The sequence below is a fragment of the Lissotriton vulgaris genome, chromosome 1_1, assembly GCF_964263255.1.
Source record: "Lissotriton vulgaris chromosome 1_1, aLisVul1.2, whole genome shotgun sequence".
Taxonomy (NCBI): Eukaryota; Metazoa; Chordata; class Amphibia; order Caudata; family Salamandridae; genus Lissotriton; species Lissotriton vulgaris.
Window position 1 is genome coordinate 37,770,620 of NC_141685.1, and position 23,458 is coordinate 37,794,077.

The 23,458-nt window shown below is 47.1% G+C and overlaps 1 protein-coding gene across 3 annotated transcripts in view; it reads right to left on the bottom strand.

Annotated features, from left to right (window-relative positions):
- Positions 1-3,324: 3,324 nt before the first annotated feature.
- LOC147737097 (uncharacterized) overlaps positions 3,325-23,458 on the bottom strand; it is an 88,710-nt gene continuing 68,576 nt past the window's right edge. For 2 of the 3 annotated variants that reach the window (XM_086963644.1, XM_086963664.1), the window contains 3 exons: positions 8,301-8,372; positions 7,593-7,645; positions 3,325-7,063 (listed from right to left, as the gene is read on the bottom strand). In XM_086963644.1, coding sequence (XP_086819770.1) covers positions 4,738-5,967 — 1,230 coding nt within the window. In that variant the 5' untranslated portion in view covers positions 5,968-7,063; positions 7,593-7,645; positions 8,301-8,372 and the 3' untranslated portion in view covers positions 3,325-4,737. The remainder of the gene's footprint in view (positions 7,064-7,592; positions 7,646-8,300; positions 8,373-23,458) is intronic. The other variant, XM_086963681.1, reaches the window with a different exon arrangement.

The following is a 23,458-nucleotide window of genomic DNA, read 5'->3' on the forward strand; positions in this document are numbered from 1 at the left end:
TGAAATCACCACCTTCTCCGTAGAGTGCAGGGGGCGGAAGCCGGCTTGGCAGGGAGAGAGGCAACGGTTTGCCTCTACGTGGGTACTCAGGGTGGTCGTGACATGGGTTTCGAGAACTTTTGTTAAGTAGGGCAGGAGGGAGATAGGGCGGTAGTTGGAAGGGGAGGATGGATCTGCGTCAGGTTTTTTTATGATAGGGATGACAACCGCTGATTTGTGTGGACTGGGGACAATGCCATTTCTAAGCGAGTCGTTGAGAAGAGTCAGGGGTGGGGTAGGGCAGGCCAGATAGATTTCCCTAAGGATATGAGCTGGGGCAAAGTCCAGGGGGGAGCCCGATTTAACCCGATGGAGCAACGGGGGAAGCGTGTCGTTGGTTAACAGCAGAATAGTGTTCAATTTAAGGGCCGTAGGGGGTGGAGAGGGATTGACAAATGTAGGGAGGGCGGAGGAATATTGAGTTTGATTTTGACAACTTTGTCAATGATGAACTCGTTAAGCGAGTTGCAGAGGGACTGGGAAGGGGGGATAGTGGCCGTAGTTCTGCTAGATGATGCCAGTTCGTGGACAGTAGAGAAGATTTCCTTCGAGTGTGACTCTGCTGCCATTATTCTGCTCGTATAGAACTCTGTTTTGGCCTCAAGGATACCCTTTTTATAAATTTGTAGAACAGACAAGTAAATTGTCTTTTGCGCAGGGCTATAGGTTCTTCTCCAAGCCCGCTCGGCTCTCTTTGCAGCTAGTTTCTTTTCTTTTAGGTCAGGGGTAAACCACTGATTAGCTGCATGGGCCCGCTTGACTGTGAGCCGCCTCAGGGGAGCGAATTCGTCACCCGCCAGGGTCAGCCAGTTGTTAATAGCGGCCAGCTGGGAAGTAGCTGCAAGGCCTGAAAGGTCAGGGCTAGTATTGGCCAAGGTCGAGCAGAGAGAAGGCATGTCAGTTTTGCCCCATTTCCTGACCCAGGTGTTCTTGGGGAGCTGAGGTTTGCCCATCAGGGCTAAAGCAAGGGAAAAAGTGATGTTGGAATGATCTGACCAGGTGCACGGGGATATTGTAGGGGATGTGGACGGGACATTCAACACCCAGATTTGGTCTAACGTGTGGCCGTGTATGTGGGTGGAACTGTGGATGAGTGATGAGAAGTTCAGACTGATCATGAGGTCGGTGAACTCTTTGGATTGAAGACTCTCAGCAGGGTCATTAGGCCAAAAGTTGAGGTCCCCTAGGACTAGTACTGATGAGTTGTTGATCACCAGAGTAGCCAGGAGAGTCTGAATGCTTGAGAGAAAAGAAGGAGTTGGTTGGGGAGGACGGTAAATTAAAACAAAAGTAAGGGGTACCTGGTGGGAAGTCGAACGGGCTACAAGGTAGTCTACGTCGGGGTTTGGGGGGAGGGGAGAATCTGAAAACTGAAATCAGTACGGGCTATTAGGGCCACTCCACCGCCTCGCTTACCCTCTGGGCGGTCCGCCCGAATGGCGGAATATGAAGGGGGTAATGCGGCTAGCACATTGGGCAGGGAGTCAGCCTTGAACCAGGTCTCAGTTAGGAATAAGAGATCTGGTTCATGGGTGTCGATGTAATCGAATAGCTCGTACTGATGGTTGACTGCAGACCTAGTGTTAAGGAGTGTGGCCGAAGTGTTAAATACCGGGACAAGGGGGACAAATGGTGGTAGGGGAGTGAGGAGAGGAGTAGTAGGTAACGAGGCTAAGTGTGAAACGATCCAGGGAGGGAGACAAGGGGAGGGGGTGAACAGACCAAGATGTATCAAATGAGTAGTTGCTGAGGGGGAAATGGTACCTGAGGCCCAATACGAGCAAAGCTGTGATGGTGAGTACATAATTGGACGGGCAGCATCTCGTGCCCCTAGCCCCGGGCGGACGGGCTTAACTCAGGCGCAATTCCGGCGCGCCTACGTCGCGCCCGCTGCACTCGTCCGCTGCGCTGACTCATACTGCCCGTTTAAATAGGGGCGGAGCGGTGGGGGAGTGGCAGGGCTGGGATAGGAAATCAGCCCAACAGAAGATGGCGCCCGCTGCCGCTGGGAGCCCGCAAACACGATCAGCCCCAGCCGGCAGCTCACCTCTGGGAACAGAAATCAAGTCTGAACCTGCATAAGTTTAAAAAAGGTTAGTTACAGTTTAAAATACAATGCGCGATGTTGTAGCGCCTCCGCTCGCATTCAGCGGGGCGAAATGCAGGGAAGTGCAGGCAAAGCTCTCCAAGCGTTCACCGGTCAGCCCACTGCCACCGGTCCACTGGCAAACACAAGGGGAGAGAGGATCGCGCTCCTAAATAGGGGCGGAGCGGTGGGGGAGTGGCAGGGCTGGGATAGGAAATCAGCCCAACCGAAGATGGCGCCCGCTGCCGCTGGGAGCCCGCAAACACGATCAGCCCCAGCCGGCAGCTCACCTCTGGGAACAGAAATCAAGTCTGAACCTGCATAAGTTTAAAAAAGGTTAGTTACAGTTTAAAATACAGTGCGCGATGTTGTAGCGCCTCCGCTCGCATTCAGCGGGGCGAAATGCAGGGAAGTGCAGGCAAAGCTCTCCAAGCGTTCACCGGTCAGCCCACTGCCACCGGTCCACTGGCAAACACAAGGGGAGAGAGGATCGCGCTCCTAAATAGGGGCGGAGCGGTGGGGGAGTGGCAGGGCTGGGATAGGAAATCAGCCCAACCGAAGATGGCGCCCGCTGCCGCTGGGAGCCCGCAAACACGATCAGCCCCAGCCGGCAGCTCACCTCTGGGAACAGAAATCAAGTCTGAACCTGCATAAGTTTAAAAAAGGTTAGTTACAGTTTAAAATACAGTGCGCGATATTGTAGCAGCGATAGCATCAGCATCAGCGTTTGCTTAAGGCAACGTTGGTAATATTTATACCTGAAAGGTGCCTGGTTTGACTTAAGTTTTTGGACATAAGACGTTAATAAAGATGTCACTAGGAAGTGATAGTTATCAGTTGCTCATTAGAGTTCTATTACTAATCAAAACATAGCAAGCGGGGCTTTCCCAGGTTGCTGAGTTTTTATCTTGTTGAAGAACTCAGAGTGTAATCTAGGAATCTTAGATAGTGGCTTCTGCTGTGTCATTTGCTCTAATGAGCTGCAGAGGAAGCTGCAGAGGAAGTGATTCTGAAATGTGGCTCTGATCGTGTGAGGACAGAGACGAGTTTCTGAATATTGCATTTGATCGTTTATGCCAATATAGGGGAATAAATGGATTATAGCCGTATAGGGGCATAAGGTCACAGTATTGATCGGGGTCCTAGATTAGAACGCGACAGGACCATGGTGTGTAGGTAGAGCAAAACAGTGGAAGTCACACATTTCAATACAGTTTATTAAAAATGGACAAGGAACTTTAAGATTAAAACCAAGTTTAGATCAAAAAGAATATTTAATAATTATTCAGAAGCAAAATCTAAAGGTGGGCTGTGATGTAAGAATCATTAATTAGCAAAAACAACTGTCAAAACCAAACAAAAAGGTAAATGAATAAAAAACAAGCAGATCCATTGAATCAATCAGGAAGTCACCTACAAAATTGTAGTTGACTTCGGTAGCTATGCTCGAGAGGGCAAAGATAAGTTTAGTCTATGGTGACGATTAACACTGGAATTTGATGCAAGGTTTTTGGCTGAATCAGTCTCAGAAGGTGATGAGCTGCACAGAAGTGGCTTGAAGTGCAAAATTCCCACAGAGTAGAGTTGGGTCATCAAGTTGAACCTGAATCCACGGCCATCAAAATGTGTCAAACTTCAAGCAATTACAACAGCTGCCAAGTTATGGAGATGGTTCAAGGTTGATGATAAGAGCCAAAGCATGGAACGTGGCAGGCCTGAGGCATGGTTAAAGGGATAGCAGGTTCTATTTGAAATAAAAATAAGATGGAAAGAGGCCAATCATGTGGATCTTTGTAATACGAGGCCTTGTCCCATTGGAACTGAAATCATTAGGACTATTTAGGGCGGGCCACGAATGGTTTGGATATGGTTGGCCTTGTCTTTAGTGGCACAGAGAATAGAAAATGATGTGGCGGGATGTTGCCAAGATTAACTACCAGTCCATCCATCACCTTTAGTTTTTCTCAATGATCAGCCCTACGTGTTACAGGCATGAACAGATATTGGTCCCATAGAGACCTACGACAAAGGGACTTCTGCTGCAGCCCCCTGGTGAGGCTCGTTAACACTGGAAACAGTTTGAAGTTACTTGCATTCCAGATCCTAGCAGCATGGCCTCAAAGTTCAGGATCGAATGGCCTTTGTGGGTCAGTCATTGCTTACAAACACTCAGGGAACAAAACACACTGAATGGAATGAGGCCACAAATAGTTACAAAAGAATGAGGTTAATTCAAGCATTTCCATCCCTCGCTGTGCGCTGTTCTCAGTACACAGTTTGTTGGACAATCAATGGATTGATGTCTTTGTGGCTGCTTCATGTAAATGTTTTGCAATGCTGAAAGCTCCTCCTCAGGGTTGACAGTGAGCACCTTTTATTCTCCCACATTGTCTCTCTTATGTGGAAAGTTACATTTACAGCTGAAGTTTTTGTCACATTGAGAGCACGGGTCATTTTCTTTCACGTTGTGGGTTCTCTCTTGTTGAATGAAACTGAATCTCCAGCAGACCCTTCCCTGGCATTTAGAACAATTACAAGGATTTTTCCAGGTAAGTTCTCACAGGTTGAGTGGGACCAGATTTCCGACTGAAACTTTTCCAGCATTCAGAGAGCTAAGAAAGTTTTTCCCCAGTGTGAGTTCTCTCATGTCTAGTGAGAGTTGTTTTCAATCTGAAGCTTTTGTGGCATTCAGGGCACTGATATGGTTTATGCCCAGTGTGGGTCCTTTCATGCACAGTAAGGTTGGATTTCTGACCAAAGCTTTTTTGGCATTCAGAGCACTGATACTGTTTGAGCCCAGTATGGATTCTCTCATGTAGAGTTAAACCGGATTTGTGATAGAAACCTTTTTGGCATTCAGAACACTGATACCGTTTATGCCCAGTGTGGGTTGTTTCATGTACAGTAAGGTTGTATTTCTGACTGAAGCTTTTGCAGCATTCAGAGCACTGATAAGGTTTTTGTCCAGAGTGGGTCCTTTCATGTGCAGTAAGGCTGGATTTATGACTGAAGCTTTTACAGCATTCAGAGCACTGATAAGGTTTTTGCCCAGTGTGAGTTCTCTCATGGTAAGTGAGAGTAATTTTCCGACTGAAGCTTTTCTGGCATTTAGAGCACTGATAGGGTTTGAGCCCAGTATGGATTCTCTCATGTTGAGTTAAACCGCGTTTGTGATAGAAACCTTTTTGGCATTCAGAACACTGATACGGTTTCTGCCCAGTGTGGGTTCTTTCATGTGCAGTAAGGCTGTATTTTTGACTGAAGCTTTTATAGCATTCAGAGCATTGATAAGGTTTTTGTCCAGTGTGGGTCCTTTCATGTACAGTAAGGCTGGCTTTATGACTGAAGCTTTTATAGCATTTAGAGCACTGATAAGGTTTTTGTCCAGTGTGGGTTCTTTCATGTGCAGTAAGTCTGGATTTACGATTGAAGCTTTTCTTACACTCAGAGCACTGATAAGGTTTTTGGCCAGTGTGAGTTCCCTGATGGTGAATCAGACTGCAACTAAAGCTGAAGCTTTTTTGGCATGTGGAGCACTGATACGGTTTATGCCCAGTGTGGGTTATTTCATGAGAAGTGAGATTGGATTTGGTACTGAAGCTTTTACAGCATTCAGAGCACTGATATGGTTTAAGCCCAGTGTGGGTTCTTTCATGTACCGTAAGTCTGGATTTGTGATTGAAGACTTTCTGGCATTCGGGACACTGATAGGGTTTTCGTCCAACGATAGTTTTCTCATCTTTAGTGAGGTAGGATTGATGACTAAAGCTGGTCTCACATTCATTGCTCTTATTAGAGTTGTTTGTTTCTTTAAGTTGGGTTTGTTCCTGGGAACATGCCATCTTAAGACTAAATTTGATTTCTGATTGTGTACTTGTTTATGTTACAACTCAGCATTAACTTCTAAAATACATTTCAGATGCTCTTCTTAACATATGTATTCAACTAATTATAGTTTTTACCTGGAGATCATGTTCCTACCTTTAAAGGCACCTATCTCACTTGTCTTATTAACTTTCACTGAGGAGCCCCTTGTATTGATTAAGAGACCTCTCATGGATTCATTTTCTCCAAGTTATGCCTGGGTGAATTCTCTCAAGTTTAATTAGTCTCATTTAGTGATTCTAGTTTATCACATTTGATTTCATGAGTTTTAAAAGCACTGATAAGGTCTTTGGGCTTTAGTGTTTGACTGTTAGGTATGTTTTTTCATACAACTAGGGACAGATGCTTAGGGCATGCCAGGGTGGGTTATGAATTATCAATAGCGTAACACTGGCCCCTTTTATACTTTCTGTTAGTATATGCTTTTTTGCTCAGTGACTAAGACAGGTACATGATCCACTTTGGAGTTACAGGACCCTTTGAAACCACTGGGATCAACCTCAAGAGACAGAGTTGGTGGGGGAAAATCTTCCTATATTGGAAATGGTAAGCCAGCATCTTTGGTGAATTGACATCTGAGAAAGCGTATTTACAATGACTTTCTTTTAAACAACCTTTTCTCTCCTCTCATCTTCAGGAGACAGAGACAAAAGATTGCTCTTGTAAACCGAGGATATTAGTCTTTTTGACGGTTCTGTCACATCACAACACGTCTACGGATGCTGATCTGTTGTGGAGGGTTTGCGTCTCCAAAGCATTTCTCATAAACCATCAAACAGAATTTACAACACTGAGTATTCCCATGCGCACTGCGTGGGCATCAATTGTGGCCAATGTTCTCCTCAATCTCAGTTACTGACACTTGCTAAACATTTATGGTCATTTTCCTTTAGGGATTTGACAACTTTCACATTCACCAGTTTCTTCTGCTCCAACATCCTCACCATTCCTGGTACATAGAATGTGTTTCTTCTCAAGAGCTCAAGAATGTTTTAACTTTCCTTGTGTTTCTCTAAATTTAAAATTTCTTTTTTCTGTTCATGCTTCAGTCACCTGTAGAAACGGAGTCAGAAATTGTAAATGAACACAAAGAAAAAATATTCATGACCTTATACTTTGCACAAAGAATATATTGACAAAAACAAGCCAGGAAATCAGTTGAGTATCATTTCTGATAGTGGTGAAACAGCTCGGGGACACTGTAAATCGGGAGCTTCGGATCACTGGAGCTCATGGATGTGAGAGAAAACGTAATTACTATTTAAGAAAGAAACACAAGTTGCACATATATTGTGACACAGATTCTCAGCAGCAGCCAACACTATCAATTTACAATTTCTGTGGCAAAGGCTGGCATCACAATGAGATATTTGTAATACTTTTAATCAATTATCTCCTGTCCACCTAGACTGTTAATCTATTCCTTTTTCCAGTGCTCTAGGAAGGGACATTTTATTGAAGAAAAGAATTCGCTTTGTTGTTATCACTTCTTTAAATGCCACTGTAGACTGACGCTGTGTCCAGTTAGCTCAGTGGAATATCATCCGCACTATTTCAAATTGTGCGGATGATAAGGACTTACTTGGTGCCCAGAACTCATCACACTCCTCCGACAGGACCCAGGCACTGCAACACCTGAAAAAGAGAAAAAAACAGCACAACAGTAAAGGAAACAAAAAAGGGTCTAGAAAAGAAAAACACAAAAGAGAAGGAAGAGATAAAAGGCTATCTTCCACTCTCACCACATGTTCCTGCGCAGGAAACTGTGCAGCAGATGCTTGTAAACCCATAAGTTACTTCTAAAGACAGTGCCCCCAAGGTCAGCACTAGGTGCAGCTCCACCGGTTGTATCACCCTAAAGTAAGCCTTGTGTGCATGTGTCTTCACACACATATACTGTGTCTTTTGCTTGTAGTAGATAAGACAGAAAAGGATAGTTTAGGAGGACATAAAGAGATGGAAGTTAGATCAAGAGAGAAAAGACGCCGAAAGAACAGTCAGGGGGGAGAGTATCACGTGGTGTAGAGGAGGAGACAAATATGCCAATAGTTAAGGAACTGCTGGGCAAAACCAACCTAAAAAGGAATCGGACCTGCACTACACCCCCAACATTTCCAGGAGAATGTGGCTCCATCATATTATTATCAGAAGTTTGATAACAACAAGAATAGTGTACAGAGGGAGTCAAATGTTGAAGCTGTAGAGACAAAATCAAAACAGAGATCAAGAAAGGGAATAGAGAAAGAAGAAACCGGGGACAAGGAAACGTAAGAGTTATAGGAATCCTTACCTGACAGTTATATTATATTTTGTTCCTTCAAGGGTGGCAGCCACGCTGCACTGCCTGGTCATCCCGGAATACCTTGAAAGGAAGTAAAGAAATAGTTTTGCATCAGACGACTATCACACTTCATCACATTTTACAAATAACCGTCCTGAACTTACAACACAAAAGAATCTCTTGTTCTCTGGAGGCCATTGTGAAGCAAATATGGGTATGAATAAATACTTTTTTGGTTCACCAAGAACCATGATCCCTTGCTGGAAAAGGTCTCTGTGAATATGGAGTGCACCCACAGTCTCAGAGAACAAACCCCAACAACACAGTCCACGTCTTCATAACCCCCATCTTTCCATTTACAGACCATGAAACTTGCAAATCAAAACAATCTGGTTTGCAAAGGTATGTTAAAGTCCTTGAACATAATTCTGCCCACACTTCATAAATCAACCAGACTCTTATATTTATTCAAACCATGCTCTCTGAGCATCTGCAATTCAAGGTCAAACTGATGCAGAGTTTGAATGCCAAGCAATGGAAGTAACAAAGCATCAATGTGTTGGCGCTTTTTATCTATAACTTATCTGAAGGGATGATGCGGAGGGTCAGCATAAATAAATCCTTCACGAGACAAAACTTGGAACATTGAAATGTTTAGATCTCCATTGAAGACAACAAAGCAGCAGCAGCCTATACAACCTGATATAGGCCAGCTGCTCTCAACATTACAATGTCCTAATACACAGCCTCTGCCTCTCTGAAATATATGGATTGGACAGGAGAAAGCAGAAGATAGAGCCTGCAGCAGGGCACACAGGAGCCTCCCCCCTTCCTCCTCCCGTAGCTCGCAGTGTCACTGGCATCTCGGAAGGAGGGGGGGTTCTGCTCATCTCCCGTATCGCCTGACTCACCTGAATGATGAAAAGCAGTTTAGCCAAGCCCAGGGAGAACCAGGGGCTGACTTCAGCCTCCTTTCACAGCGATTGCTGTGATTGTTCAACAATTAACCCCTGTGATCCAGCATGCGGCTGTTAACTGTTCAACATTCACGCTTACAGCAGTTCGGAGTACCGAAGGTGTTTCAACCCCCTGGGTCTCTGGGACACCGTTGTTTTATTAAGTAACACATTCTGCAGTCACAGGTCAAACAGTGTAAAGACCTTATAGTCAGCCGTAGCAGGCAATACTGCCCATTAAAGGACTGCTCTCTTGGTAAAGGCCCTTGCCTTTGGAGCTACAACAAGCTACAAAGCTATATTAAAGGTTTCAAATAATTACTGAAGGCATAAACATGGTTACTCAATCAGAGAAATAATTATCATAATATTTGCAGGAGGATCACATAAAGGTAACCTCTAAAGTATATCAAAAGACAGACTCAGAAATAGCTCTAGCTGTAAAGTCAGTAGACAGACCAGCACAACAAATGTGTGCTAAGAAATAAGAAAACTTTTTTTATAATATCAAATAGCAAACTGACTAGAACCTGCTTAGTTAGAAATCAAGGAAACGTTCTTACGTTTTTAGACAGAGAGAACACATTATTAACATGGTTCATGATGAGGTAAAAATGACAGCAATCAATGAATGTTCATGAAAACATGGCACAACAAAATGTAATTTAATAAACCACACCCACAAAATGAATAATGAATTGTGACTCTTCACCTAAAAGTCACCCATCATTTTACAAGGTTTTTCCCTAACATAATAACTAGATCTTAATCACAGTTTAAGTTTGTGGCCATTCATCAATGACTTAATTTGTATGGGAACATTTGCTGACAGCTTATTAGTTGTTTATTAGAAATGCCTACAACTTGGATTTGTTTCCCAAGAGGGGTGGGTTGGGAGCTCCCGTCAGTCTGACTGTGGAACGGGAGGCACATTTATTGATTAAAAGAGATGCTGGATTCCCATTTACTTATTCTACAAAAGGGCCCTCTAGGTGACCTCTAGGACTGCACCAAGCACGCAATCCTTCTTCCATCTCAGGCGCCGTCATTGTGTCTGATTCAGTCCAGTAGAAACTCCTAGTGTAGATGCAAGTTGTGGAAAATCCTTATTAATCACTAAAGGATTTTGTTGAAATCTTACATTTGTTGAGAATTTAGCGTTCTATTCTGCACTGGGCTGCGGGGCCATCGGGACTGAAGGCATGTTCCAATTATCTGCCTTTGATTCTCCATGCTCGGCACACAGGCCAGTTGGGCTGGGACCACTGACTGTGACATCCCATTCTGTGTCATCTGATTCATGTTCCATTTTCCCAGGTTCCTGCAAACATCGCAAGGATCATGTCTTATTCTGCACATTATTAGTGTTTGAATTATTTAAATTGCCACTGTCAGTAAAACCTACACCCCGAGCAGGGCCGGACTGGCCGTAACGGGCTTCCAGTGGTTCCCCGGTAGGCTGAAAGAGTGGGGGCAGATTCTTCAATGCTGGGAAACATATTTCTTACTGGGGGCGGTTTTGCTGTGGTGCTGCTATATCGCCCCCAGCAACAAAAGAGGCAGGGAGCTGGTCCGTCAAAATTGTCAGGCCTGGTTTGGGTTCTCAGTCCGGCCCTGACCCAGAGGAACAACATTTCCTCTTTGCACATACTGAACATCATTACTCTGCACACCAACGCCGTGCATATCCAAATTCACACCAGCAACAAACCCAGAATCAAAACGAGAATACAATCGGTGAGAACCACTTTTGTCACCCTTCTGGATAATTTTTGACTGAGCCATCATTATTATTATTTTGATCTTCTTCTGCTTAGTAATAGAATTGTCACTGGAGTACTTTGGTTACAACAAAATCTCATCCAGAATATTAGTCTGCAGCCCCTCACATTAAGCACTAACATCTGGATGCATAGCTAAAAGATGCGCCCTCTTTTACCCGGTCTTCGACTTTGCAATATTGTCTGTAAATCTGCATTAATCTCTTGTATATATAACAAAGTATTCTGAGGCGCTTCACTCTGTGGCTCTTCAATTGGCCAGTTTACAAACAACTTACACTCATTCCACAAATCTCTTGGGACAACAATTAACAAACTTAAACTCAGCTCTCGACCACCCCGCCTGGACGAACATGCCTCATCTCCACTGCATCCCTCCTGGACAGGCCCACCTTCTATGAACCACCCAAACACAGGACAGGCCTCACCTCATCTGCACCCCTGGAGAGGCCTCACTTCCTCTGCACCCCTGGACAGGCCTCACCCCTCTGCACCCCTGGACAGGCCTCACCCCCTCTGCACCCCTGGACAGGCCTCACCCCCTCTGTACCCCTGGACAGGCCTCACCTCTTCTGCACCCCTGGACAGGCCTCACTTCCTCTGTACCCCTGGACAGGCCTCACCTCCTCTGACCCCTGGAGAGGCCTCACCTCCTCGGACCCCTGGACAGGCCTCACCTCCTCTGCACCCCTGGACAGGTCTCACATCCTCTGACCGCTGGACAGGCCTCACTTTCTCTGCACCCCTGGACAGGCCTCACCTCCTCTGACCCCTGGATAGGCCTCACCTCTTCTGCCCCTCCTCTGGACAGGCCTCTCCTCCTCTGCCCCCCTGGACAGGCCTTTCCTCCTCTGCCCCCTGGACAGGCCTCAACTCGTCTGCCCCTCCTCTGGACAGGCCTCTCCTCCTCTGCCCCCCTGGACAGGCCTCATCTCCTCTGACCCCTGGACAGGCCTCTTCTCCTCTACCCCTCCTCTGGACAGGCCTCTCCTCCCCTGCACCTCTGGACAGGCCTCTCCTCCTCTGCACCCTTGGACAGGCCTCTCAGTGAAGGATTCTCATTAAGGACAGAGGAGCCCAGAGTTCATTCCACACCATACAGCGCCTCTGACTCCGCCCTGAGCCTCGGGGCGCTATCCACAGGCCCCGAAGAGAGACACTGCTCCCCTGGACCTGCCCAGAGGCGCCCCCGGGGGCAGGACTGTGGCTCGGACCGAGGCGCTTTAATACCACACACCAGACACGAGGCGCTACACACGAGGCACGTGTTCATCACTCAGAATGAGGAAAATGAAGGAAATGTCCTGATCCATTTCCATCTTTCAGCCCCGGGGCCTGGTTCGGGTGATGCTGCTGCCCCCCCCAACACCCCTCAATGATCCGTCCCCAAAAAGTGACTTTTAACCATGAAATGTCCTCTCCGGAGGGGGTAGATATCTTGGGTATTTCTGACTTGTGTTGATGATCGTGTCTTGTGCAGCTGACACTGCACCCCACTGTGCCCCACTCCTGATGTCTGTCCCTCTGGGGGTGTTATACTGTGTGTATCTCTTCTTGTCACAACTTGTGATAATAAATGTTTAATCCGAGGCGGCTTGGCTCCCCCCCCCCCCGTTCACGCTTTATAAAGATCCTAAAATAAAGACAGAATAATCCCTTCCCTGAGCGACTTCTGCTGCCTCCCCCTGGGGACCCCTGTAGAAGGATAGGAGGGGCCCCTCTGCTTCTCCATATGGGAGGGGCCCCTCGGCTTCTGCTTATAGGAGGGGCCCCTCTGCTTCTGGGAGGGGGTCCTCTGCTTCTCTTCTGGGGGTGGGAGGTAGAAATTAGATGGATGGAAAGAGAGGAAGAGGAGGGGGAGGCTGGTATATCCTAAGGATTGTGAGGGCCCTGGGCCAAACATTTTGGGGCCCCTGCACAGACCAGTTGTGGGTTCCTGATCCAATCAGACTGCTCCAGAAGTGTGTCCAATGACCCAGCAGCAGCTCACTGACACTGCGCACAATCCCTGCCACCCACCTGTAATACAAATGTATGAAAACAAACTGTGTTTAAAAACCATTCAAGGTCATCAGGGCAGGGCTGTGTGGAGAACAGAGCCAGGTCTATCAGGGGCCCCTAAAAGGCCGGGCCCAGGGCCAGAGCCCACTTTGCCAAGGCGGTCAGAGATGGAGGAAAGAAGCGGAGATGGATGGATGGGTGGGTAGATGTGTCAGTGGGTGGATGGATGGGTGAAATGGATGTGTCAGGGTGGATGGATGATTAGATGGATGGATGGTTAGATGGATGGGTCAGTGGCTGTGTGGGTGGGTGGATGGATGGTTGGGTGGGTGGATGGATGGGTGGGTGGATGGATGGATGGATGGGTGGGTGGAAGGATGGATGGATGGGTGGGTGGAAGGATGGATGTGTTGGTGGGTGGATGGATGGGTGGATGGATGTGTGAATGGAAGTGTCAGTGGGTGGTTGGATGGTTGGGTGGGTGGATCGATGGGTTGGTGGATGAGTGGGTAGATGGATGGATGGTGGATGGGTGGGTGGATGGGCGGATGGATGTGTGTTGGTGGATGGATGGGTGAGTGGATGGATGGGTGGGTGGATGGATGGGTAGATAGATGGATGGATTGATGGGTAAAAGTCTGATGAGGAAAAATAAGTGCCAGCCCCCAAAAAGAGAGTGCTGAAGGGCCCCACCTCCGACCACCGGCTCAAACTAAGCTCTAATCTACATCTTACCACTTGGTTGACAAATGAAAGAATTTTGGGCCATAAGGTGGGGTGAGGGGAAGAAAATCTGAAAGGAAGGAGAAGAATGAAAGAAAAGAAAACACGAAAAAGAGAATGCTTGAGGAAGAGAATACACGCGAGTCACTCCATGACCACATCTCCTCGACCCATCTCTGTGGACTTCTGATACAGCGAATGTCTTCGTCTTAGCTGTTGCTTTTTGCTCAAACGCTATGGTGGTCTCATGATCCTATGGGTGGGGTGGGGGGGGTAATCAGGTCTGGCTCATGGTGGCCTCATGATCCTACGGAAGGGGGGTAATCTGGTCTGGCTCATGGTGGTCTAATGATCCTATGGGTGGTCTGGCTCATGGTGGTCTAATGATCCTACGGGTGGTCTGGCTCATGGTGGTCTCATGATCCTATGGGTGGGGTGGGGGGGGTAATCAGGTCTGGCTCATGGTGGCCTCATGATCCTACGGAAGGGGGGTAATCTGGTCTGGCTCATGGTGGTCTAATGATCCTATGGGTGGTCTGGCTCATGGTGGTCTAATGATCCTACGGGTGGTCTGGCTCATGGTGGTCTCATGATCCTATGGGTGGTCTGGCTCCTGGTGGTCTCATGATCCTACCGGTGGTCTGGCTCATGGTGGTCTCATGACCCTCCGGGTGGTCTGGCTCTTTCGTCCAAACATCTTGTGTCGGTGTAGATGTGGCCAAAGAATGTGATCTCTTCTTTTTCTAGTTCACGCTCGACTGGATTTAGTCAATCCAATGTCTTCCTGCTGGAGGTCTCTCCTCCTCAGTCAGGAAGCCCAGAGACTCTGGGCCTAATTTATGAGGTTTTGGGTAGGGCAGCACCACAAGGAATCTTGCTGCACTGTCCTACGTCAGAACAAAAGGGTATGAATGCACCGTATCTATGTGATTCAGCGCATTCCTGTCCTTTTCCCCAGCGCAGGTGTAATGCAAGGGTGCCTGCGTTACAGGGTTGATTGATTGTAGGGAGACGTTCTTGCACAAAGTCAATCACAAGAGGCGATTTCCTATTACTATAGGTGTGTAGCAGAATGCAGCACAAATAGAAAAAGGAAAGCCCGAGGAGAAATAAAAAAAAACATCTTCTGGTTGTGCCTCCCTAATGCCACCCACAGTAACAACTATGGATCACCCGTTCCATGCAGTGCTCTGCGTGCAAGGGGCACATATTTATAAGGCTATGAAAAGCCATGTAAGGTGGCTTCACGTGGCCTTATAAATATGCAGTGGCACATTGCGCCACTGGAGCTTAAAAAAAGTGAAGTTACTGCGCCGCAAAAGTGCCAGTCTCTGGGTTCTACGTGCACCAGCATGGGACCTGGCTAGGTGCCAACCATCTGGTCAGCTCTCAGCTTGAGTTGGCTTCATCTTGCCAGGCACGAACGGCATCTCCTTTAGGATTCTGGTGTAGAACATGTTAGCCCTGTGGGACCCCGATTTGCAACTTGTGATAACGCCCACTGTCCACAATTGTGTGTCCTTCAGTTTACACTGTGGGAAATGTTGGGGAACACATTTCGGTTGAGGTGGGGTTTTCCGCTTCACTACACCTTTCTTCCCATATCCTTAATCCCTCCCGCTCTCAGGAATATTCACCATGACTGTTCTGAAGCAATTTTTACCACCCATCACTGGTCAGAAAGGTGTGGTACATGGCCTGCCTGCGCCTCTCCATGTACCACCTGCCACATCTGCCTCGAGTGGACCTTCTTTCCCAATTGGAAAGTCTGGAGATCGAGAGGGGGAGGAAAGGCACCTCGGTCTCCAGAGCCTCCACCTTCATGTCTGGAGTTTGAAAGGGGCATCGGAGCTCCTTCCAGCTGCCAATGGAGGCGGTCGATCTAATTTTATCAGCTTGTTGCCCCTCCACCTAATTAGTATCTTCTGGAAGATAAAAATCATACATCGTCTGGCGTGTTGATCATAACGTGGACTCTTTGAAAGCTCTCCTTTCAGAAGGTTTCCAATGTGCTCTGTCGCTGGTCCTGCAGGGTTGAGCAGTAGACAAAGGATACTTTGATTCCCTGTCCAGCATGCCTCATGCAATCTCCAATCATAGATATTTGAGGGGAGAAAAATATTGTCTCTAACCTTCAGGCCGGAATCTGAAAAGGCCAAAGTAGAATCGACCAGGCTCTGAGGTGTCCCTGGAAGCTCAAGGCAAGTCCCTGGGCTATGTACTCACTTAGGAACCCTAGTATAGTTCGCGTGTACCAAAAACGCTATGCCCCAATGTTTAAATATACATTCGTGATTACACCATATTACACCATATTTGTACACATTATAAAGCAGAAATGCGAAAATAAGAACCTTAAATGTTGTTTTGTCATAAAAAATGTACAGTTTATTACAATATTCTCAAGGTTAAAAACATCATTATGCACAGATAAAAATTAATAAAATATCGCAATTAAATTAAAAACAATGAGTTTTCAGGAGTCACAGTTTGTTTTCGTTTGTTTGTTTCGACAACGAAAACAAACTGTGACTCCTGAAAACTCATTGTTTTTAATTTAATTGCGATATTTTATTAATTTTTATCTGTGCATAATGATGTTTTTAACCTTGAGAATATTGTAATAAACTGTACATTTTTTATGACAAAACAACATTTAAGGTTCTTATTTTCGCATTTCTGCTTTATAATTTGTACAAATATGGTGTAATATGGTGTAATCACGAATGTATATTTAAACATTGGGGCATAGCGTTTTTGGTACACGCGAACTATACTAGGGTTCCTAAGTGAGTACATAGCCCAGGGACTTGCCTTGTGTTTTCCTACTCAGTCCTCCTTGTCCCTTATCACCACACAAAGGAGGCCTCCCTTTCTTTTTTGCATTTGTCCCTGGAAGCTCCCCACATACCCGGGCAGACCATTTATATTGGAAAACTCATCGGGCGAAGTTGGAAACCAACTTGACGCCACAATTCTACATTTTGCTAACTCAAGCAGCAAGAGACCAATAAAAGGAGCACTGACGCATTCAAGACAAACGCACGGGTGGCTTGTTCTTCTGGTGCTAACTGTGAGATTTTACGAAAGTTCAGGCTCTTCATAAACTGGGAAACATCTTCTTGTGAATTTTACTGAACCTGGGTCCTGGTACCCCAATGGCAGCATTAACAGCTGACCTGAGGTTCACCACACTGAAGGATCTCGACCCCGTAAGACACCGGGGGCGAGTGTGGTCGACTCCAGCTCTTGCCTGATATAGAATGGAGCTGCAGGAACTGCGATGATGCAGGAACTGTAATAGTTTACCCTGGTTCAAGCATGTTAAGAACATTTTAACATCCACTTGTAGGGTAGAGCAATATAATAACTTGGGACTGATGAGTAAGGTAACCCTAGAACTGGTTACAAAGACATATTGGTCATTCATGTGGAGCAAGCAAGGAGCTGGGAGAGGCATCCTTCCGACTAATTACCAGAAAGTAACATGTGAACGTCACTGGGGACCGTCTTAGACTTGCTGTTCCCTGCTGAGAAAATGGCTTTATATCTCATGTTCAGATTAGGAACTCCTTAGGTGCGGGCCTTTACTATATCACGGGTAAAGCCCCTGGAGGAGGATCTGACACGTGCCCCCCGAACATAAGGGGGACCCGAGTCATTTATGCGTGTTATGCTCTTGTATGATATGTCGCTTAAAATCCGAAGGTACTACCTACGTCCCCTTTTGCTGGCACGTAAACTGAGATGCTGCAGTGCAGCACTATCATTATGTTATAGAACTGATCGTATGGAGATTTACCAGGCAGTTCCTTTGTATATGCAGACCTGCTACAGACAGCAGCGAAGGAAGTGGGCTCAAACAATAAACCAACTGCCATTTTCGGTTTGTCTCTGGGGACTGTGGTCGTTCTTTGACATATCTGCCCTCATAAAATGGAGCGTGGCTCGACTCCGGCATTAAAGGCACTAGGGCACTATGGACGACCTGGAGCCTCTTATTGACTGAACAGAGCATCGAGAGGTATTGTTGCACATTTCTACTTGCACCTGCACTTTATAAAATGCTCGCTTAGGTGTTGGCCGTCTATTGGCCCATATCTGAGGGTTTAATTTCCACCCGGCTGTCAGCAAAACTGTAATTATTTGGTCAATCCTCGTTTTTTTACCACACTAGGTAACATCTGCGCCACAAGCTTGTGCTCTTCTTTTATTTCTGTTGTTTATAAGACAGCTTTCAGGCTTCCTCGCAGGTTTACTTGCTCTGAGTAGGCAACGAGCAGACGGAGATGCCGGTATCTGCACCTAGGTACGCGCTTGTGAGCTGGTACGCTTTGTAAGATCTAATGACCGCTCTATCTAATTGATTGGTTTTAATAGTGATGTACGTCATCCGTTTGCACTTGCACTTAACGTCAGATCATGGACGATGCGCAAGATGTAGTATTTATATCAACTGTGCTTAAGTTGTTTTAAGTGAATAAGAATTGTGATTGTTTTATTATGTGCTGTAAATATTAATGTTTTAGGCGTTATGGCATAAACCGCTGACAATAAACGTTTGCCATCAAGTACCACACCTGCAGGAATGCTCAGTGGGTTGTGCGCTTCTAGATTTAAAATGGACTTCTGTGGAAGTGTGTCCCTCCAGAAAGCAGAGTAGAACATACAGTGGAAGTCAAGAAAGGTTTATTTAAGTATCACAGCTACAGAGACCCCATCCATCATCAAGCTAAGACCGACCGACAAATGTCTCTATTCCAGCCCACCACCTAGCGACCATCCCCACATTCCAGAGTATCTTGACACAGGACGTCACCCCTTCTCCCCCCCTTACACATTCTAAACTTGAAGAAAATAAAAGGAAACTTAACTATGAATGCAAAGAATGCTGAGAACATAATAGAGAATGCAGTTACAATCTTTGAAGAACTCAACAAAGCGATTTCATAGGCAAAGAGAAAACTGGGGTGCATGGCAAATGGGAAAGCAATCACTTTAAGAAACACAATCGTGCAAACATCGGGGAATACCTTTCTCGTGCAACAGGCTCTTCCACCTCAGAGCCCGAATCAGGCCCACCAGTTGCGATGCTAGTATCAAAACTAGAACTAGCCTGACACTTTGCCACGCAACTCAAATTCCAAATTCTATGGTCCCTGGTCTTTATTGCAATTTTGAAAACCTTGATAACGTTAAATGGAAGAGTGAATTTGGATCTGCCTCCGCCTTTCCTGGGAGACTTAATCTTGCCCTAGTCTCCCACGTCGACCACTGTTCTCTTCACAGCCATCCTTTTATCACACAAGATCCTTCTTTTTTTCATCACCTCTTTCTCTCTTTCCAGCCCTCCATGCTGCTCACCTTTTTATCCACTAAGGTTCTTTTGGTCGTTACCCACAACCGAGTGACCTCCGTGTTGGGGACCCTTCCTTTAAATAAACGAAAGGGAATTTCAACAGTGGACGATCAAGAAGTGTACCTATACTCGCGAACCTTCTTCCTCATGACTGCAGGTCAAGGAAGTCACCCGCCAAAGATAACCCCTGCTCACCCCCTTGGTAGCTTGGCACGAGCAGTCAGGCTTATCCCGGAGGCAATGTGTGAAGCGTTTGCGAGTGCACCCAGCAACAACACCCAAGGCCCACCACAAAGGAAACTCGACACAAGGTTATATATAAAAATAGCCTTTGTATTATACCAAACACATTAGATAATAAACACACAATTTACACTGTGCCAACTGGCACGGGCAGAATTTACAGGGGATTATATACACGGGACAGGGCCACGTGAACCACTGTCAGAAAATAAGAACTTTCAGGACTAGCACTTGGTAGAAATAGCACTTTGTAGGAATAACACTTAGAACATAGAATAATTGTAGCACCAAATAGCACATGTAGCACACAACCAGTAAACACTGGTAAAAGGTAAGTACACACTACGCAACCCTAACCACGGTAGGCATATATCACGCAGGGCACCATGAATTCACTAGTATAACTATACTAGGTAAAACAACCTCCTAGGCATACAAATACATTTAGGGGTACAGGCAAAAAGCATTGCATATTATGCAGAAATCACAGTAGGTAAGTAATCACACATTTGCGCAGAAAACCATATATCTGACCCCAGGCCAGCTTGGCCTCTCAGCGGTTCACAGGCCCAATGTCCAGAATGTCTGGGCTGGCTGCGCAGGCAGCCAAAGAAGATTGCACAAGGCCTAAACGATGCAGCTGCCCACTAAGTGCTGGGCAGCTGGTGAACTGAGCCTGGCTCTCCTCTGGGGCTCTGAATATAGGAATGTGACCAAACACGACGTGGGAGCCACGCAGGCTCTAAGCTCCAAAATGCCCCCTAATACAACGTGGGGCCTCGTGGGCTCTGAATACAAAATGCTCGCTGAAGCCTCGTGGGCTCGAAATGAACGGGGCCCCAACATGTTGGAGCCTCTTGGGCTCTGAAACAAAATGTGCCCGGGTTACGTTGGAGCCACGTGGGCTCTAAAACAAAGGTGTGCCCAAGTCACGGTGGAGCCTTTCAGGCTCGAAACCACAATACCCCCAGGAGCCTCTCGGGCTCTAACTAAAACAATGCCCCGAAATCAGGTGGAGCCTCGTGGGCTCTAAACAAATGCCTCCTTTAGCAGAGGAGCGACTCGCCGAGACGCCCGCACTCACCGGCTGTTGGGAGGTGGCGTCTCCGCTGGCTTCCCTTCTCCTTCCTGCGGCGGTTCTGCGGGGCTGCAGGCGGTGTCCCGGAGAGCCTCCCGGACTCCGTGGGGGCTCTCCGGTCTCTCCATTTCCGCCGCGGGTCACAGGCAGTGCAGCCTCACCTAGGGGAAGCACCCCCTGGATCGAGGTACAGGCTGGCTGGGCGGCCAATCACTGCGCGCCCCTTCAGACGAGCCTCTAGGCTCCGGGGCACTTGAACCCATGGCAGCGCGGCCCGGGAGACGAACCTTCAGGCTCTGGGGCGCGCTAGCCAATGGCGGTGCAGCCCTCTCGATGAGGCCCCGGGCTGCGGCGGTGAGTCCCTTGGCAAGATACGGTGTAGGCTCCAGTTTAGAGGCAAAAGTCCCTGGGGGGTGGGCACCCGCTAGGGATTTCAAATCAACAGATGCGCGGAGGAATCCTGGTCTATCTCCGATGCGGCTGGTAAGATGGGGTGGACTCCCGTGCCGTAATTAAGCTGCCAGTCACCACCCACGCGGGGTAGGCACCCACTTGAGACACAGGAAGCGGGGTGGCACCCGCAAACAAGCACCAAGTCCCTGGTGGGGTGGGCACCCGTCAGGGGCACAAGACGGCACAAAGGCAGGGGGTCCCCATGCCGGGGACTCCCTCTGCAGGACGATCGCAGCTCCGTGCTGCAGTAAAAAGCAGAAGCACTCCCTGGAGGAAAACAAAGCGCTGTAAAGAAATAAAGGCAAAGTGCACCCAGGCGCTTGAGGTGCACAAAAGTCCAGGGCATTTTACATGGGGTCACAGCCCCTTTTTATACACATAACTCCTTTGTCTGAGGCTGCAGGGTTAAGGGAAAATCAGACGCAGCTGGTTTCGGAGCACTTTGTTGTGCTCAGCCCCTCTCCCCATTCACTAGTCAGGCTAGGGACATCAGGCGCTCCACAGGGGGTGAAGCCAGCATTGTGTAGGGAAGGCCCAGCCCTATTCAGGTCCCAGGTGCACTCCTCCCACCCATCTGGCTGTCAATCTCTCTATTCACCACCGGGGCAGACCCATCCCGACTCCCGGAGCCAGCCAATCACAAGCCAGACAGTCAATTCATCTTTATTACACAGACCTGCCAACTTCTAGTTGATCACACGAGTCCGCACATATCAACTCGACCCTGCACTCCCCACACATCAGGAACTAACATGGACACACACATTCCCCTTGCATTCCTCTGGGAGGGCAGGCCAATCTCACCACACGCACTCAAGAGTGCTCACGCACGTTACACTGGGACACAGTGAAAGTGCGCAGAAGCCCAAAAAATCTAACACCAGGTCACAATTAAAAGCAAAAAGTTTAGGGGTAAACCTGCCAGAAGGGCCAAGTCCAACAATGGCCCAGTCCCAACTTTCACCACAGGCAACAGCTTGTTGCATAGTCTCTTTAAGAACCTTGACAAACCTTTCCACCACACTATTGCTTTGTGGATGGTACAGGGCCGCGTTCTTATGCTTGATCCCCCTGGAACTTAGAAACTCTTCCATGACTAAGGATGTGAACTGAACACCATTGTCAGACAAGAGTGTTAACGGGAAACTCTAGAAACTCAATCACTACACCAGACTCAACGGAATTAACAATATTGATATCAGGCCAAACGGAAAACATATCAATACACACGATCAAATAGCAATCCTGAGTCTTCAACTTCACAGGTCCCAAAATATCGATTGAAAGGTCCGTCCACAGACCAGAAGCCTGTTCTCTAATAACCATGTGTTGCATCCTGCACTTCAATATCCTGTCACACCACGCACATTCAACACATTCACGCACCAACCTCTCTACATGTACATCCATGGCAGGCCACCAATATGCTTACTTGATCCTTTCCTTTGGCATGGCAATGCCCATGTGCGAGGTGTGAGCACTCTTTACTAGCTTATCCCTTAGTGCAAGAGGTGCAACCAATATACTACCGCGCATGAGGAGACCATCCTCCACCGTCAGATCTTCCCTAACTTGCCAAAAGCCTTCGAGGACCTCTTCACAGTCCTTCTTTTCACACCAACCACCTTGTGACCATGGTTAGAACTGTCTGCAAGTCTAAATCGTTCATCTGAGGTTCCCTGTACTCACTCTCAGGAACCAACCCTTCACTAATCAGACACAAATTAATTCCTTCATCCAGTTATTCACCTCCAAACCACTCAACATCATCCGTCGTTTCACACTCCTCACCCCGAGTCTTGACAGATAGTCTGCCAGAACTGTAGAGCCACAACCCACTTCAGTATCCTACGGGAGACGAAGTCAATGTCTTTCTTGGAGAAGACCTCCCTAAGAGGATTGTGGCCAGTAAGATTTCTGAACCTTTTCCCCCACAAAACCTTTCTTAGCTTGAGTACCGCCCAGAAAACACCCAGAGCTTCTTTCTCCACAACAGAACAGTTGCATTCAGCACCTCTCAAGGGCCTAGAGACAAAAAGAATGACTTTATCCTCCCTATCAAGCATCTGCAAAATAAGTGATCCTAACCCCTTCGAGCTGACATCAGTGATGAGATAAGATGCCTTTGTGGAGTCAAAACTTGCTAAACAAGGTGTTTCATTCAGATGTTTCTTAATGCACTCAAACACTTTCTCACAGCCCTTGGACCCAACAAATGTGCTTCGCTTCTGGAGGAGAAACCTCAAACAAGAGGTTTTCTCTGCAAAGTCCGGAACGAACTTTTGATAAAATTCAGCTATGGCCGGAAACTTTACAAACTCTTCCTTGTTTAAAGGGGTGTGCAAATTACAAAGGGTATTTACCAATGACACTTTGGATTCGATGCCTGCAGCGGACAAAAAGTGCCCTAAGCTGTAAAATTTGCACTTGTCAGCCCTGAGAGTGCGGTAAGCATCATGTAACTTCTTCAATACTGACCTCAGCCTCCCATCATGCTCCTCAAGATCCACACCAAAGATGAGCACATCATCTGGGTACACCTTGACACCCTGAAGGCCATCAGGAATGCCCTT